The sequence below is a fragment of the Rhagoletis pomonella genome, unplaced genomic scaffold (assembly GCF_013731165.1).
Source record: "Rhagoletis pomonella isolate Grant_MI unplaced genomic scaffold, Rhpom_1.0 Rhpom_scaffold_00003, whole genome shotgun sequence".
Lineage (NCBI taxonomy): Eukaryota > Metazoa > Arthropoda > Insecta > Diptera > Tephritidae > Rhagoletis > Rhagoletis pomonella.
In genome coordinates this window covers 18,874,468-18,892,307 of record NW_023458557.1, presented here as the reverse complement: position 1 = coordinate 18,892,307, position 17,840 = coordinate 18,874,468, and the positions used below count along the sequence as shown (strand labels likewise).

The 17,840-nt window shown below is 38.9% G+C and overlaps 1 protein-coding gene across 1 annotated transcript in view; it reads right to left on the bottom strand.

Moving 5' to 3' along the window:
- LOC118735049 (very long-chain specific acyl-CoA dehydrogenase, mitochondrial) overlaps window positions 1-17,840 on the bottom strand; it is a 171,566-nt gene that overhangs the window by 46,541 nt on the left and 107,185 nt on the right. The window contains exon 3 of the mRNA XM_036464643.1: window positions 1,892-2,383. Coding sequence (XP_036320536.1) covers window positions 1,892-2,383 — 492 coding nt within the window. The remainder of the gene's footprint in view (window positions 1-1,891; window positions 2,384-17,840) is intronic.

The window sequence follows — 17,840 nt, the reverse complement described above, 5'->3', positions numbered from 1 at the left end:
AAGATAGAGCACTTTTCATATAGCTGCGTGACTAGGGTCTCGAGATATAGACCAAAACGTTGACCTGGGTAACCTTGGGTGTATTTGTTCAATATGGGTATCAAATGAAAGCTGTTCATGAATGCTTTAAGATTGAGCACTTTTCATATAGCTGGGTGACTAGGGTCTCGAGATATAGACCAAAACGTGGACCTGGGTAACCTTGGGTGTATTTTTTCAGTATGGGTATCAAATGAAAGCTGTTCATGAATACTTTAAGATTGAGCACTTTTCATATAGCTGGGTGACTAGGGTCTCGAGATACAGACCAAAACGTGGACCCGGGTAACCTTAGGATGTATTTGTTTAATATGGGTATCAAATTAAAGCTGTTCATGAATGCTTTAAGATAGAGCACTTTTCAAATAGCTGGGTGACTAGGGTCTCGAGATATAGACCAAAACGTGGACCTGGGTAACCTTGGGTGTATTTGTTTAATATGGGTATCAAATGAAAGCTGTTCATGAATGCTTTAAGATTGAGCACTTTTCATATAGCTGGGTGACTTGGGTCACGAGATACAGACCAAAACGTGGACCCGGGTAAACTTAGGCTGTATTTGTTTAATATCGGCATAAAATGAAAGCTGTTATGTCAAAAGTATGCGGAAGCAAATAAAAAAAAAATTAAAAAATTCATGAATACCGTTTTAGTGAAAAATAAAATTGAGTAATGCGGACAGTTCTTTAATCTTCTTTAATATAAAAATTAATATAAAAATAAGTAGGGTTTTCCTTCCTGACGCTATAACTCCAGAACGCACGAACCGATTTTCACGGTTTTGCATTCGTTGGAGGTTTATAGCTAGGAAAATTCAGGAAAAATTTCAATAGAAAAGTATATGGTGTGTGAGTATCCCCCACGAAAATAAGTATGTTTCATTTAAAGTAGATGGTGCCATTGTTTAACAGCTATTCATTGTACTTTGCTCAGTTAATTTCATGTGACACTAGCGAATACCCGGCGTGCTTCGCTGCGCCTTAAAAGTAATTTTGTTTTGTTACTCCCTCTCACAACATTTGAAAATATTATTTAATATTGCTGTACATATTTGTATAGTAGGGAGATTTTTTCAAATTATATAAATATACGTTATTTGAATATTGAATCAATACACGTTTGAGGAAAGGGTGCGATAGTAGACTCCAGTTATAAGATTATAAATTAAATTTCCAAGAGAAAGTCGGTTCTTTACATATTTTCTAATTACCTTCGAAAATATATTAACTCAAAAAAAAAATAAACAATGCTTCATAGATCGATTTTTTTAAATCTAACTTCATAAAGTTCTTTAAAAATATTTTGTAAATGAGGCCATAAGAGCTTAGGGGGAGAGTTACAACACAAAAATACATTTAAGGCGCAGCGAAGCACGCCGGGTAATTGCTAGTAACGATTAAAAATGATCGAAAAATAAAAATCATAAAGTATCGATTAAAAATGATCGAAAAAATAAATATCACAAAATAACGATTAAAAATTATCGAAAAAACATATCACTTCTAATTTTTTTCAAATTATTGTTGCTTTTCCACAATAAGTTTTTCATTAAAAACGGCCTCGAGCTCAATACAAATTGTTGAAAAAACATAACGATTAAATATGATCGAAAAAATTAAAATCACAACATAACGATTAAATTTTGATTTTTAATAAAAATCATATACATAGTACTTTTTACTCTTTCGTTAAAATTGTAATAAGCGCTTTTAGTTTTTTAAACTACAATTTTATTTTCATCTTTTTAGTCTTAAAACTCGAAAGTATGCGTGTTATTAGTTTTTTAAGCTATAAAATTATTTACTCTTTGCATAGAATCCCTTCCTTAAATCAATATAAAATACTGTATTACCTTTTCCCGTTTTTCTCCAGTTTTAAAATCAAGTTGTTCTGTTTGCGCAAATACTGTCATAACATCAGCAATTCCTCCATTTGATATCCAGATTTTAGAGCCATTAAGAATGAAATATTTTCCATCTTCACTTTTTATAGCACGTGTCTTTATCGAGCCAGCATCAGAACCAGAACTGGGTTCAGTAAGAGCGAAGGCTGCATACACTTTTCCAGAAGATAATTGGGGTAAGTATTTTTCTTTCTGTTGTTTAGTGCCAAATAACAAAATTCCTTTGAACCCTATACTTTGGTGCGCTCCTAGAGTTATTCCAACCCCTAGATCATTAGCTCCCAAAATCTCGCACAAACGTCCATATTGTGTATTGCCAAGACCTAAGCCTCCATATTCTTCGGGAACCTGGATGCCAAATGCTCCGAGATCCCATAATTGATCAAGGACAACGTCATCTATCGATGAGTTTGTATCGTTTCGTGCAGCGTTATTCACTTCCTGAAAAAAAAAATTTGTATTATTTATTATCAATAAAATATAATAAAAAATAAAAAATTTCAACCTTTCATAACTGCACATTTCTTTGTTTATGCATATACAACACATAAATTGTGTATTATTTGCCATTAAAACACTAATCTGGAAAACGGCGAAGTTTAAAACGGTGTGAATGTTAGGTTGTTTTCCAAAACGCAAAGTGCAAGTTTCAAATGGCTAAAAATTAAAGTAGGAAATTTTCGTCCTACGAATAAACACAATTTATTTTTATATGGAAGAAAACCGTAACACATTAGGTAAAATAAAAAATCAAGGGTAATTTTAAGCCGTTTGAAACTTGGACGATATTCTACTTGAATTCAATGGGCTATAAAACTGCATACTTAAAACCTTTCTAAGAAATCTAATTAAAAAGCTCGTAATTTTTGTAGAATATATACATATACGAAACTTGGATTTACACGGATTTTGTTAAAAAATGAACTATATTTTTATAAAAAATAACTAAAATTTAACAACATTAGAAAAATAATTAGTTAAAACCTGTCAATATGTGGTGCGGCTGTAATTTTTTCGACCGCTGTGTAAGCACTGGAATATATATACATTTTAAAGATGTTAACAGAAAACTTTTATGGGGTATATTATTTTTTTTGTACGAGCAGGTAGTGTATCTTGTTACTAAAAAAGTAAATAATGTTCTCGAACTGAAACGAAGCAAGTAAAGAAGTATAAGTTCGGGCGAAATCGAACTTTATATACCCGGCACACGTATTAAATATCGTTTTTTTTTCAGAAGAGTATTTTTCCCAATGTAAACAGTTTCAATAATATGCTATGATATATCATCAATTATATAAATAGGCAATCATGTTTCCTTTACACCCCTTTTACGGCTAAACTGTACTTCTAAGGTATAAACAATTATATATCATTAGAAAGGTATTTTGATGCTGATGTGCAGGCAATTTTTAAAATTTCAAATTAGTTTAAAATAGAGCGAAAAAATCAATTCAAAAGTCACACCAATACCAATGCCATACATGTACATGGTTGGGGCGGAAATGCCTCCTAAATGTATGCTTTAATATTGATAGTGAATTAAAGAAACGTGCTAAGCAGCAGTTTAGGAATAAGATGTATGTATGTATGTACATGAATAGATTAGCCTCAAACAAGGATGAGATAATTTTGAGTATGGAGAAGAAGAAAGGGATAAATACAGAAATTAAAATAAAAGTAAAGAAACCTAAATATAAAGACAAAGAGGAAGGAAAATTTAAATACCTAACCTAATAACAATGGGGGGGGTGAATATGTAAATGAAGAAAAGAATGGACATATTTAGATCAGGATTAAGGAAAGGATAAAGATGAAGAAGAAGATGAAGACCAAGACGAGGAAGAAGATGAAGATGAATATGAAGATAAGGATAAAGATAACTTATCTTAACTTAACCCCTTAACTTAACTTAACTCACCTCAACTCATCTCACCTCCGCTTAAAAACTTACTCCACCTGAGTTCGCTACACATTAATTCACCACACCTTAACTCCCCACACCTAAATCCACCACTACTTCACTCCCCACACCTAAATTCACCACACCTTAATTCACCACACCTAAATCCACCACACTTTAATTCACCACACCTTAACTCACCACACCCCAACTTTCTCACCACATCTAAACTCACCACAGCTTAATTCACCACACCTCAACTTTCTCACCACACCTTAACTCACCACACCTTAATTCACCACACCTCAACTCACCACAACTAAATTCACCACACCTCTTAAGACCACCACACCTGAATTCATAACACCGTAACTCCCACACCCAATTCCACCATACTGCAACTCATCACACCCAATTTCAACACATGACATGATATCACTAAAGAAACAATGTAAAGAAAAAGAGGAAGGAAAATTTAACTACCTAACCTAATAACAATGGTGGGGGTAAATACGTAAATGGAGAAAAGAATGAAGATATAGATCAGGATAAAGGAAAAGATAAATATGAAGACGAAGGTGAATATGAAGATGAAGATGAAGATGATGATGAAGTTGAAGATGAAGATGAAGATGAAGATGAAGATGTAGATGAAGATGAAGATGAAGATGAAGATGATGAAGATGAAGATGAAGATGAAGATGAAGATGAAGATGAAGATGAAGAGGAAGATAAAGATAAAGATGAAGATGAAGATGAAGATGAAGATGAAGATGAAGATGAAGATGAAGATGAAGATGAACATGAACATGAACATGAAAATGAACATGAACATGAACATGAAAATGAACATGAACATGAACATGAACTTGAACATGAACATGAACATGAATATGAAGGTGTAGATAAACATAAACATAAACATTAAAAGCGATAGAGACAAAGATAGAGAGGAAGAAAGTGGTAGGGATAAAAAGGAAATACAACTGAAGAATGTGCGATGTTATATTGTGATGTGTTATGCTACATATGTTATGTTATTGAATCTAATGCTATTCTATGTTATGTTATGCTAAGTACTAAGCTAAACTCCCCTCCACTTAACTCATTCCAACAAATTTTTCTTTCAGCTCAACTCAACTCACATAAACTATCCTTAATTTTAGCGGTTGAATTTCAACCGCTGGGCGAACACTAGTTGAAATAATTGGACCAAATTTGGTGGAAATCGGTAAGGCGGTTATTGATATATACTTCTGTAGTCATAAGTGGGTGGTGCCAAGTCCATTTAACAAAAATCCATAACCTTGTGTCTTGTTAAAAAATTGTTGCAAATTGGCATCTTTAGTTATTGAAAGATGGGAGTTTCTGAAATTTACCGTTATATGGTAAGTGGCAGTAATTTTAGCCACATTTTAAAAATTTTCAACATATTGCTTTTTTGCGCCAACGTTGCTAAATGTGCCGAGTTTGGTAGAAATTGATAAACAGGGTATCGAGATACACATATGTAGGCGTAAGTGGGCGGTACCCCGCCCACTTTCCAAAAATTTCCCTAGAAATCATTTTCTGCTAATAGGTATATATTGATTTTGAGTAAATTGGCATAAATAGTTACTAATTTATCGCAGTTTTCGTATTTCTGTAAATTACCGTTATATGGGAGGTGGGCGTGCTTCGTCTGATTTAAAAAATTTTCAACCAGTTTCTTACTGAGGCCCTAAGCAATGTTCTCACCGAGTTTGGTAGGGATTGGTAAAGGAACTACAGAGATACAGCATTTAATAATGAGTAGGCGGGGCCACGCCCATTTTCCAAAAATTTTATAGCTGTCTTATTTTATGCCAAAATTCTACTTCAAATGCCAACTTTCAAGAATTTGGATCCAGTATTTGCGGAAATATCTTAGTTTTTGCAATCCCAACCTACCTTGGATAAAGGGCAACCTACTTACCAAATTTCGTTGAAATATCTCAATTTTTGCTCGAGTTATCGTGTACACGGACAGACGGAAGGATGGACAGACATGGCCTAATCGATTTCTCTTTTCATCTTATCTCGATTCGTTTTGGGTGTTACAAACAACTGTTATGCGAACAAAATTATAATGCCCTTGTGCACAAGTGCGCTCGGGTATAAAAATGCAAAATGGTATACTGTTTTGTCACTCTACTATTTATGGGCCATTCCATACAATATTTATACCTCAATATTTTTTTTCTATATCACACTGTAATGGAAAGCTGAGGTAATTACGCACATCTTGATTGCTTAAATGATTTTCTCGGACAAATTGTTTATTAAATGCAAAAAAGTGAAAAAAAAAAATTATTTTTGAGTTCGAAATTTCGAATTTTTTTTACGATATTTTCGAATATCGCGACGAAATAAAAAATAGGTGCCTTTTACGTTAAAGAAAGTAAAAAATATTTCACACTAATAATCATATTGTAGTGTAAATACTGTATGGAATCACCCTTTTATTTAGTAGCAGTGCTGTCATTTGCTTATTTTCGAGTGAAGTGTTTCGGAGTGAATGGGAGGAAAAGTGAAGCGATTATCGGAGTGACTATTTTGAAACATAATTATGGCCGTAGGGTTATTCGATTTAATTTTTTTGTATTAGCTGATTAGTCATTCGATTATTCGATTCCAAATATTTATAAGGCGCCTTTTTAATAATATTTTGCGTTACAATTTAACAAGAATTGGTTTCTTACGTTCTTTGGTATGTGGCTAATGGCCAGATGCGCCGGCGCTATTAAACGCAATATCTATCGGCGTAAACCTCTAATACATACCAATGTGCAAAAGCTGATGCTTTGTATAGATGGGTTTTGGAAAACAGGCTTACTTTATACACTCCTAGTTATTTGGAAAGCGCACCCTTTTGGTTCACAGTATGTGCAGTTTTCCTTTTGTTACGAATTACAAAAACATGTCAAAAAGGGGGCGCGCTATCCTAATGACCTGCAGCGAATAAGTTAATAATATTTTTGGAAAAACTTCGGACATGCAGTTGTGTAGCCCATTCAGTCCTAGTACATACAATAAAGTGCAAATTTTAAGTTGCTGTAAAATAGCGTTGATTTTTGAAAATTTGTTTTGATGAGGCTGCTGCGCATTTCCCTCCATATAAAAATTTCGTCGAGGATATCGAGCATCCTAAGTATGGAAGAAATGGACACTGTCAACAAAAAACATTGTAAAAAAACAACGCACCCAGAAAAAGGTTTAGTTATAATTACGGAGATTTGGTTATAGTGGTGAAATAAATATCTATCTGGTGAAAATCTGCAAATTACTTGAGACTTATATTTGGGACAAATGTATATTTGTTAACAATTACAAATCCACTATCTTGATTTGACAATATTGTTAGTGGAATTAAATAATTTTTGAGAAAAAATAAACAGTGCTTTTGTTGATACAAGTTTTCAATTACCTTTGTTTCCTTGTTTTAGACTTGAATCAGCTAATTGTTTATTACTGGAAAAAAGTTTGAGTTTGGCACAAATAAAAATTTACTCGATGGTTGTTTTGTTTACTTTCTTCTTTTATTTGCATATATTAAACATAAAAAATACATACATATTTACATAAATAGTTACTAGTGTATGTACTACATACATACACTAACCAGAATATGTTTCCGTACAGTGTTTTTTTTTAATATTTGCAATGTTTTTCGTAATACATTTTTTTCGTTAACTTTTAATAGAAATATAGTGCATTCTGCATCAAATGTCATATAAATTAATCATTCAAAGTTTTTACAAAATGTAGGAAAATTCGACAAATTTTTACCAATATTTTCAACTTTAAAAAATTTTTTTTTTTTGAATTTTTGTGAGTACGCAGTTTTGTAGTTCACTCAAATGCAGTAAGAAGGTAAAGTATAAGTTTTAAGTAGCTATAAACTACCGTTGATTTTTTAAATTTTTTTTGCTGATGTTGGTCATTTTCTCTATATAACGGATGCGTGATAGTTTCTTTGTATGGGAAAAAATACCGAAGAGCGCCTTTAAAAAAATTCTCAAAAATCAACGGTATATTATAGCCACTTTATTGCACTTTATTATACTGAAATTGAGTGAGCTACAAAACTGCATACTCAAAAAAATTCTAAAAAACTTTGTTTAAAAGTTCAAAATTTTTGTGAAAATTTGTCGAATTTTCCTAAATTTTATAAAAACTTCGAATCATTAATTTATATGCCATTTTATGCAGAATGAACTACATTCCTATTAAAAATTAACGAAAAAAATTCGTTACGAAAAACATTGCAAATATTAAAAAAACAACACTGTACGGAAACATATTCTGGCTAGTGTATGTATATGGTGGTAAAAATTTCCTAAAAAGAAACGATAAAACAGGAGCAGTCCGGAGAAACGCAGGTCAATTTCTGCTGGTTTACGTACACTATTTTGCTTTTTCCTTGGCTAAATACACTTTCCAATTATAATTGAGATGAATTTTGTATCCATTGAGAAACGCCCAATTGGCATCAAACTTTATATATTTTATTTATATACTTTGTTTATATTTATCTATTTATTCAGTCTAAAAAGTACAAACTTTTTTACAGACTAGTTAAAAATAGAAAACAATTCAAGTTTAAATTTATACAAACTATTATTAAAATTAAGAACACTGCTATATCGATTTGCTAGATGTATAGTTTTAGAGATTGGTTCATTCATTGCGAAATTTGTTTTATGAGTTACTTCGAAAAATAATCTAGTATGCCGAAGATTACGCGGTGGAATATTGGGAATGAATAAATTAGACGAATCAGAGAAGTTAATATTTGAGTTGATTATTTTATAGGCAAACAAGAGCGAGTAACAAGTTCTTCTCTTATACAAAGCCTGGAGGCCAAGTAATTTATGTCTGCTGATATATGATGGGAGGCCATCATGCCAACGAAGCATACGCAAAGCGATTTTGGTAAATATTTTATGAACGCTCAATTTTACATGAGTGTAGTACTTCGTAGCATGGATTCCATATAAATGAGCAATATTCGAGACGACTTCTTACCAAGGAAATATAAAGTGATCTTAACGTCATTGGATCCTTAAAGTCTCCGGAATTACGTCTACTAAAACCAATCATTGCAAAAGATCTTTAAATAATAAAGTCAATGTGACTAGAGAAAGAGAGTTTGGAGTCAAATATTACACCCAAATCTTTAATTTCATAAGAACGGTGGAAAGAGTGACCCTTTATTTGACAGTTAAAAGAGTGGTGACTACCTTTTTCAAATAGGAAACAACGCAACACTTATTCGTATTCAAAAATAATTTATGGTAACCGGCAAAAGAATCAATGTCAGATTGTAAGCTAATGCAGTCAAAAATATTCTTCTTCTTCTTTATTAGCGCTGTATGTGCCTAAGCGATTTTTGCCGAGTCCAAAACAGCACGGCAGTCTTTCCTCTTCTGTGCTAACTGACGGCAATTGGAAATGCCAAGTGAAGTCAAGTCCTTCTCCGCCTGGTATTTCAAACGCAGAGGAGGCCCTCCTCTTCCTCTGTTACCAGCATCGCGGCCCGCGTTGAATATTTTCAGAGTCGGAGCGTTTCTGTCCATTCCAACGACATGGCCAAGCCAGCGGAGCCGCTGAATTTTAATTCGCTGTACTATGTCTATATCGTTGTAAAGCTCATACAGCTCATCGTTAAAACGTCTGCGATATTCGCCATCACCAACGCGTAAGGGTCCGTAAGTCTTTCGCAGAATATTTCTCTCGAAAACTCCAACTCTTCATCAGATGCTTTCATTGTCCATGCCTCCGCGCCATACACCAGCACAGGCATGATGAGTGTGATCTTTGTGCGACGAGAGAGGACTTTACTTCTCAATTGCCTACTCAGCCCAAAGTAGCACTTGTTAGCAAGAGTGATTCTCCGTTGGATTTCAAGGCAACTTGTAACTGTCAACAGTGACGTGGGTGCCAAGACGCGTATGCTCTGACTGTTTGTGTAATGACAGGAGATACTTCGTTTTGTCCTCGTTCACCACCAGACCCATTCGCTTTGCTTCTCTATCCAATCCCGAGAAGGCAGAACAGACGTAGCCCTTGTTTTTACCGATAATATCGATGTCGTCGGCATACGCCAGCAATTCTACGCTCTTGTAAAGTATTGTGCCTGAGCGGTTCAGTTCTGCGGCTCTTATTATCTTCTCCAACATCAGATTAAAGAAATCACGCGAAACGGAGTCCCCTTGTCTGAAACCTCGTTTGGTATCAAACCTCTCGGAGAGGTCCTTCCCTATTCTGACGGAGCTGGTGTTATTGCTCAACGTCATTTTACACAGCCGTATTAGTTTCGCGGGGATACCAAATTCAGACATCGAGGCATAAAGGCAACTTCTCTTCGCCCTGGCGTATTATGAATACCTGATCTATGGCCAGGCCTAAAGCCACACTGATAAGGTCCAATCAGTTCGTTTACGGTGGGCTTCAGTCTTTCGCACAATACACTCGATAAGACCTTATAACCCATGCTTAGAAGGCTGATTCCGCGGTAGTCGGAGCGAATGGCGGGGTCGCCTTTCTTGTGGATTGGGCAGAGCACACTTAAATTCCAGTCGTCGGGCATGTGTTCATCTGACCATATTCTGCATACGAGCTGATGCAGGCACCTCATTAGCTCCTCGCCGCCGTACTTGAATAGCTCGGCTGGCAGGCCGTCAGCTCCAGCAGATTTGTTGTTTTTTATCCGCGTAATCGCTACTCGTACCTCGTCATAGTCAGACGGTGGGCCACCTACTCCATCATCATCGACTGGAGACTCGGGTTCGACTTCTTCAGCGCCGCTACCATAAAGTAGGTTGTAAAAGTGTTCCCTCCACAATTTAAGTATATTCTGGACATCGGTCACTAGGTCGCCATTGGTGTTTTTACAGGAGTTCTCCCCGGTCTTGAAACCTTCCGTAAGTCGCCTAACCCTCTGGTAGAATTTAAGGAACAAAAAAGGACCACAGTAAGTCCCTTGTGGAATTCCAATCAATAAGCAAATATGATTTAACGCCTCCAATTGGCACAAAAAGTTTCCTGTTCGACAGAATCGGATGATCAACTTTGTCAAATGCTTTCGAGAAGTTGGTGTAAATGACGTCGAGTTGCGCATGAGTTTCAAAAGAATTGACAATTTGATTAGTGACTAAAGCTAAATAGGTTGGAAGTAGACCTCCCGGAAAAAATCCATGCTGACATTCAACAATAGCTTTGCTAATGTGATCGAACAATTTACGCTGAAGAATGTGATCAAATAACTTTGCCAGGGTGCTTTGTTTAATTATAGGTCTATAGCTGCAAATATCATTGCGATCACCAGACCTAAATATAGGATTTATTGAGCATAATTTCCACGAATCTAAGAAAGTTCCGCAGTTCAGTCATTGTCGAAAGAGAAGTGCCTTTATCTGCAACGGTATCGGAACAAATTTTGAAAAAGTCCCTCGCTGTCAGATTTTTCGCTCCTTGTCAACTTCAGAAGAACATCATCGACGGTAATGTCGAAGGAAGAGATTGGTGGTAAGGACGTGTGGTGAAATGCAGAAATTGTAGTGGTAACTTTGAGTAGACCTTCTGAAATAGTTTAGCAAACAAGTATCCTGTGTATTATTGGACGCTTCACCATCATACGCCATGCTTGTCGGGAAACCATTAGTCTGTCTCTTAGAATTTATAACGGACCAGAAACTAGAGGGATTTGATTTCAATATTGGTTCGAGTTTAAAAACATATTGCTTAAATAGAAACTTATTAAGACAATCAAAATTATTTTTAAGTCTTACATAGTTAAGTCGATCAATTTCATCATTACTCTTTCTGTGTTTCCTAAAAAATTTATTTTTAATATTCTTTAGGTTACTCAGGTTCGAATTGAACCAGGGTGGTTTATTGTTTGAAGCTAGTAAAAAGTCATTCATCGCTACACTGTCAGCCTTAAAATAATTATATTCTACCGCAGATTTAGCAGGTTTTTTATGGAAGTGATAATACCCAAAATGAGCCACCAAGGCAGTGGCGGATCGTGAGCTCGATTTTGGAGGGAAATAAGAATCAAAAATTTTGTACGCCCATGTATGATAGACATTTTATTTTATTATATTACATATTGTTTATAAAAGAATTATATTTTTATAAATCATATGCTTTGATTCATATGTTTTTGAAGAAAATACACCGTAGTAACTTGAAAATTTCAGAGTTACATTTCTCGACTGAAAGATAAGATATTCGAGCTAACTCGACCGCACACAGTGTGCTTTTTTAACACTTCATGCGAATTAATCGTAGCGCTTTCGACAGAAGCAATTCTTTGATATGAAACAAAATGGCTTTGAAAGCTAATGTAATTACCTTTCAAGGAAAAATATTGAGCCACAATTACTCTTTGACCATAAAAAAATTGGTCAAGAATAGTGTTCTTCGAAAAAAACATTCAAAATCGAACGGATGTATTCCAAAACAAACAGTTTATGTATTTTTTATTACAGTAGTCTCATCAGACAGTTTAGCATTATTTATTATACAAATTAAGTTGTCTATGGGGATCTAATGGGGGAGTGAAGTGAATCTATAACCTATCCTTCCCAAACGACAACCTCACCCACTGCCCGTCAAGGCTTGGTGATCCCTGTTATCGCTAACGAGGCTCTGTCGACCGGTGCGAGGCGGTATATCCTCGCTCAAGGCTGAGCTCCCGTAGTGAGGACTGGACCCGGACTGTACGTGACTTGCATTGACGAACGCTCAGGACGACCAGAACGCTCAGGATGACGGGTGGACCACTCTACGGGACCCCAATCTTCGCGTTTGAAAACGCACCGACAAATCCAGAAGCGTCTGTTCCCCAGTGGGGCGGCTCCCTGGTCTGCGTCTGACCCATAGTGGGCGGCAGGACACCTTCACCTGGCAGTAGGTATAAAATGCAATACCCCCCCCCCTGTCTGGCGACAAGAAGATACAGCCTGAGCAGAAGCGGGTGAAAACTTCATCAACCTTATGCTCAGCACCAGAGCTCCAGGTAGCAATCATAGACCGGAATCACCCGGAAGGAAAGATTCCGACGGACAAATGGTTGCTCCTGGAGGAAAAGATCATGAGGGCACTACTTGGCGAAATCCAGCGTACCAAAAACAACAACATTGGTATGTTTGATGGAGCCAAGTGGCAGAAGGGAATCAAAGTTGTTGGATGCGGTAACAAGGAGTCGTTAGACTTCCTAACAAACTGCGTCCGCAACCAAGATGAACTTTGGGCCAACGCACGACTAGAAGTTGTTCCGCTCTCAGAGGTGCCATCCCGTACGACAGTGCGAGTGTGGATCCCGCCCCCCCTCGTGGAGGACGAGACCTCACTAGCCCTAATCAAATGTCAGAACGTGGATGTCATCCCTGACGACTGGACGATTGTCCGAGGCCGCGCTCGCAACAAGGGTAACGGCAAGGACCTTTGGATCAAGATCGGTCCACAATCCTTGCAGATCCTTCGTCGCAAAGCCGGCCAAATAAGATATGGCATCGGTCACCTCAGGGTGATCATCCCCGATGCTGAAAGAGAATCCGAAAAGCCTAAAGGTGGTGTAGATTAATCTGCATCACTGCAGGGCAGCATCGGAGGATCTACTGCTCTTCATGGGTGAGGAAGATGTGGACGTGGCCCTAATACAAGAACCCTGGCTAGTGGCGGGGAGGGTCACAGGTCTATCCACTAGCGACTTTCTACTTCTCACCCCACAGACCGAAGGTAAAATTAGAACCTGTATTCTGATTAAGAAAAGCACTAATATTCTCTTTCTTCCCCAATTTAGCGATTCGGACATGACAGTGGCAATGTTGGAGCAGCAGGGAGCACCCGACCTCATCCTCGCATCTTTATACATGCCATACGATGTACCCGATCCCCCGTCAATATCCTTCAGGAAACTAACCGCCTGGGCGGAGCAACGAGGGATAAATATGGTGGCTGGCTGTGACGCCAACGCTCACCACACGGCGTGGAGCAGCTCGAACACCAACGATAGAGGTGAGTCACTCTTTAGTTACTTATTATCCACAAAACTTACAATCTGTAATAAGGGTAATCACCCCACTTTCTACAATAGAATAAGGGAGGAGGTTATAGATATAACTCTTGTAACTAACTCGAACAATGTTAGGGTCGACGGCTGGCACGTCTCGACAAAATGCTCTTTTTCTGATCATTGTCGCATCGTATTCTCCATTAACCTGAACAGACCGACACTAAAACCTTATCGAAATCCTCGTAGGACAAACTGGAACAAATTCAGCCAGTTGGTGTCTGGAGCGAGTCCACCGTACACGGTGGAGCCAATTTCAGTGGACCAACTGGAGGGAACGGTCCTCTGTCTAACGAAGTCTCTCAACGAATGCTACATAACAACCTGCCCCGAGAGCAAACCTTCCAAGCGACACCCAAGGTGGTGGACGGCCGATCTAAGGCGGCTCAGGATAGCAGCTAGGAAAGCTTTCAATAAAGCGAAGTTCACCAAGAACGCGGAGGACTGGGACGAATATCGTCGCAACTTCAATGCGTGCAAGAAAGAGATAAAGAAGGCAAAGAAGGTTTCGTGGTCCAAATTTTGCGAGGACCTCGAAACGACTACTGATGCCGCGCGACTAAGAAGGTGCCTCTCGAAAAACCCGGCTCCTCCTGGTTTTCTGGAAAAGCCAGGAGGAGGGCACACCGAAAGCAGCCTTGAAACATTGGAACACCTTATGGACGTCCACTTCCCTGGTTGCGGTGACGCGGGGGACACAGGAACTCCTGTGACAGAACACCCTAGTACCCACAGGCAAGGCAGTCCAGTGGACGAAATCATCACTGCAGACAAAGTAGCTTGGGCTATCAGATCCTTCCAACCCTACAAATCTCCGGGACCGGATGGGATCTTTCCAGCCATGCTACAACGAACAAGCGCCACGGTAACCCCCTGGTTAACGACAATCTATAGGGCGAGTCTCCTCCTAGGCTATATCCCAAAGCCATGGAGGGAGGTAAGAGTGGTCTTCATTCCCAAAGCAGGAAAAGCGGGCCACAGCACTGCAAAAGATTTTAGGCCCATCAGCCTCTCATCATTTCTTCTCAAAATAATGGAGAGGCTTCTGAGTCTGCAGATCACGCAACGCCTTACTCCTGGGAACTTCAGCGAGGCTCAGCATGCCTACCGTAAAGGTAGGTCGGTTGAAACAGCCCTGCACGAGGTTGTTGGGAGTATAGAGCAAGCACTGAATCACAAGGAATATGCGCTGGCAGCCTTCCTGGACGTGGAGGGCGCCTTTAACAATGTTAATTTGGCATCCATACACTGCTCCATGGTGGCTGTAGGACTGGACCCATTGATCACTCTCTGGATCGACAATATGTTGAGCACCAGAAATATTAATGGCTCCTTGGGAACATCAGAAGTAAGGAAAACAGCCACACGGGGCACACCTCAAGGGGGGGTGCTATCCCCCCTACTGTGGAACCTCGTGCTAAACGAATTCCTGCTTCGCACATCAAAAGCCGCTAAGGTCGTTGCTTATGCGGATGACTTAGTCATTCTGGTCGTGGGAAAATTCCTCTCCACGGTCAGCGAGATTCTACAATCTGCAATTAGCGATCTGTCAGGGTGGGCAGAACGAAACGGCCTAGGGGTCAATCTCACTAAAACCGAACTTGTTCTCTTCACCAAGCGATATAAAATAGACAATTTCCGACTTCCGTCCCTCAATGGAGCAAATCTCGAATTGTCAAAAGAAGCAAAGTTTTTGGGGGTTATTCTCGACTCTAAGCTTTCCTGGAAAAGGAACACCGAAGAGCGGAGAAAGAAGGCGCTCATTGCGCTCTACTCCTGCAAAGCTACTATTGGAAAAGACTGGGGTCTGCGACCGCAGATAATACATTGGATTTATACGGCGGTAGTCAGACCTATCCTCACCTATGGCGCGTTGGTATGGTGGCAGGCGGTTGACACCAAACCCCATCTACTCAACTTGCAAAAGGTGCAACGACAAGCATGCTTATACACAACGGGGGCGATTTATTCAACGCCCCAGGCATCTTTAGAGACCCTGCTGGATATTCCACCTATAGACCTATATGTTAAAAGTATCGCAGCTAAAAGCGCTCTACGACTCAGAGCGTCTAACAGGCTGCGAACAACTTGCAAAGGTCACGCCACAATCCTCGGGAGAGTGGGGGTGGAATACAGCCACTGTGACCATCAGGTCACGGAAATTGACTGAAGTTGACAGAAGTGACTGGGAATTTAATATTGCTCTCAGCGATGACGAAATACCCATCTTCACGGACGGCTCCAAAATGGATATCGGAACAGGATCTGGGGTCTTCTCTCAGGAGTTATCTCTAAGGGAGTCGTATAGACTCCCAGACCACTGCAGTGTTTTTCAGGCTGAGATATATGCAATCCATATGGCGGCAAGGTTCGTGGGCATGATGGACTTAGCTCCATCTAAACTTGCCTTTGTTGTTGACAGTCAGGCGGCTATCAAAGCCTTAGGGTCGGCAACGACTAACTCGGTATGCGTTAAAGAATGCCGAAGATCCCTACAAGCTCTACAGCAACACATAATCAATCTCTACTGGGTACCGGGACATTGTGGTGTCCCGGGAAATGAGGAAGCGGACGAATGTGCTAGGAAGGGATCTGAGATGGGGCTCGGGGAAGCGACCCAAATCGTGAAACCCCCCCTGCGATTTCTGTCTTCAGAAGTCGAGAGACTGACCAGGGCAGCTACCAACAGTAGGTGGGTAAACCTTCACACCTGCAGGGTATCGCGATCACTCTGGCCACGGCTCGATGAACGAAGAACAAGGAGTCTATTAAGGCTTTCAAAGTCAAACGTCAGGCTTCTCACAGGAATACTAACGGGACACTGGACCATTGGCCACATGGCCGCCAGGTTCGGAGCCCCGCATAATGATTTCTGTAGAAGCTGCAGGGATGAGGAGGAGTTAGAATCCGTCCAGCACTTCCTTTGCAAGTGTCCAGCACTTCGAGGAAAACGCCTCAAGTTTCTTGGGGACCACTTCTTCGAGAATCTGGATATCTTGGGAAAAGCTCCTCTGGAAGGACTGCTAGGATTCGCCAGAAAATCAAAATGGTTCGAAGACATGTAGGGATAGGCTTGGGGGTAACCCCCATGGGCATCACAATGGGCCTCTGCGGCCTCCGAGTGAACTCTTTTTCAGAGCTGCCCGTTTAACCTAACCTAACCTAAGTTGTCCATATGCTTTTGATAAAGAGCAAGGTTGCCGCTGGATGGAATATAAGACAATAGAAAAACTAATGTTTTGTTACCAGCAAACTTTACGCTAAATAACAACAATTTGTTCCACATCCCCATCACAATAATTAATAGTAATAAGTTTGCTGCATAAATCGGCTCTGACCGCAACTAGGTCACCACCACCCCTCTCAAGATCAAAAAATTCATTGGAAGGCACATTTTTGTTCAACTAAGTCTCCGTTAAAGCTAATATATCATATTCATGTGAAACAACACTGCGATAAAATTTAGAGGATTTGGTACGCATAACACTTACATTCTTATAATAATAGTACGGCAGCTAACAACGTCGTGAAAACAGAAATTCCAGGACAGCTGGTTTTTGATATGACATCTCTCTCACTCCCTCGGTTAGCGTGGATGCCATCTGGCAGGCGGTAATGGTTGCGTTGACTAGTGCGCATCGTATCTTTACAGTTAAAAATGCCAATTTTTTAATCATTTTAGTAAGGCTAATTTTCTTTTCATTGGCTTAAACTAGCTTTTAGAAACGTAGATTTATTATTGCCAGAAAAGTCCGGTGTTGCCAACATTGTGCCAGACGTAGTTTTTTATTAAAAATAAATAAATTTTTCAACACATTTTAGTAAAGCTTAAAACTTAATATGATGTTATTTTTAATATTTTTATTGAGCTTTGTACCACGATTGTTTATTAG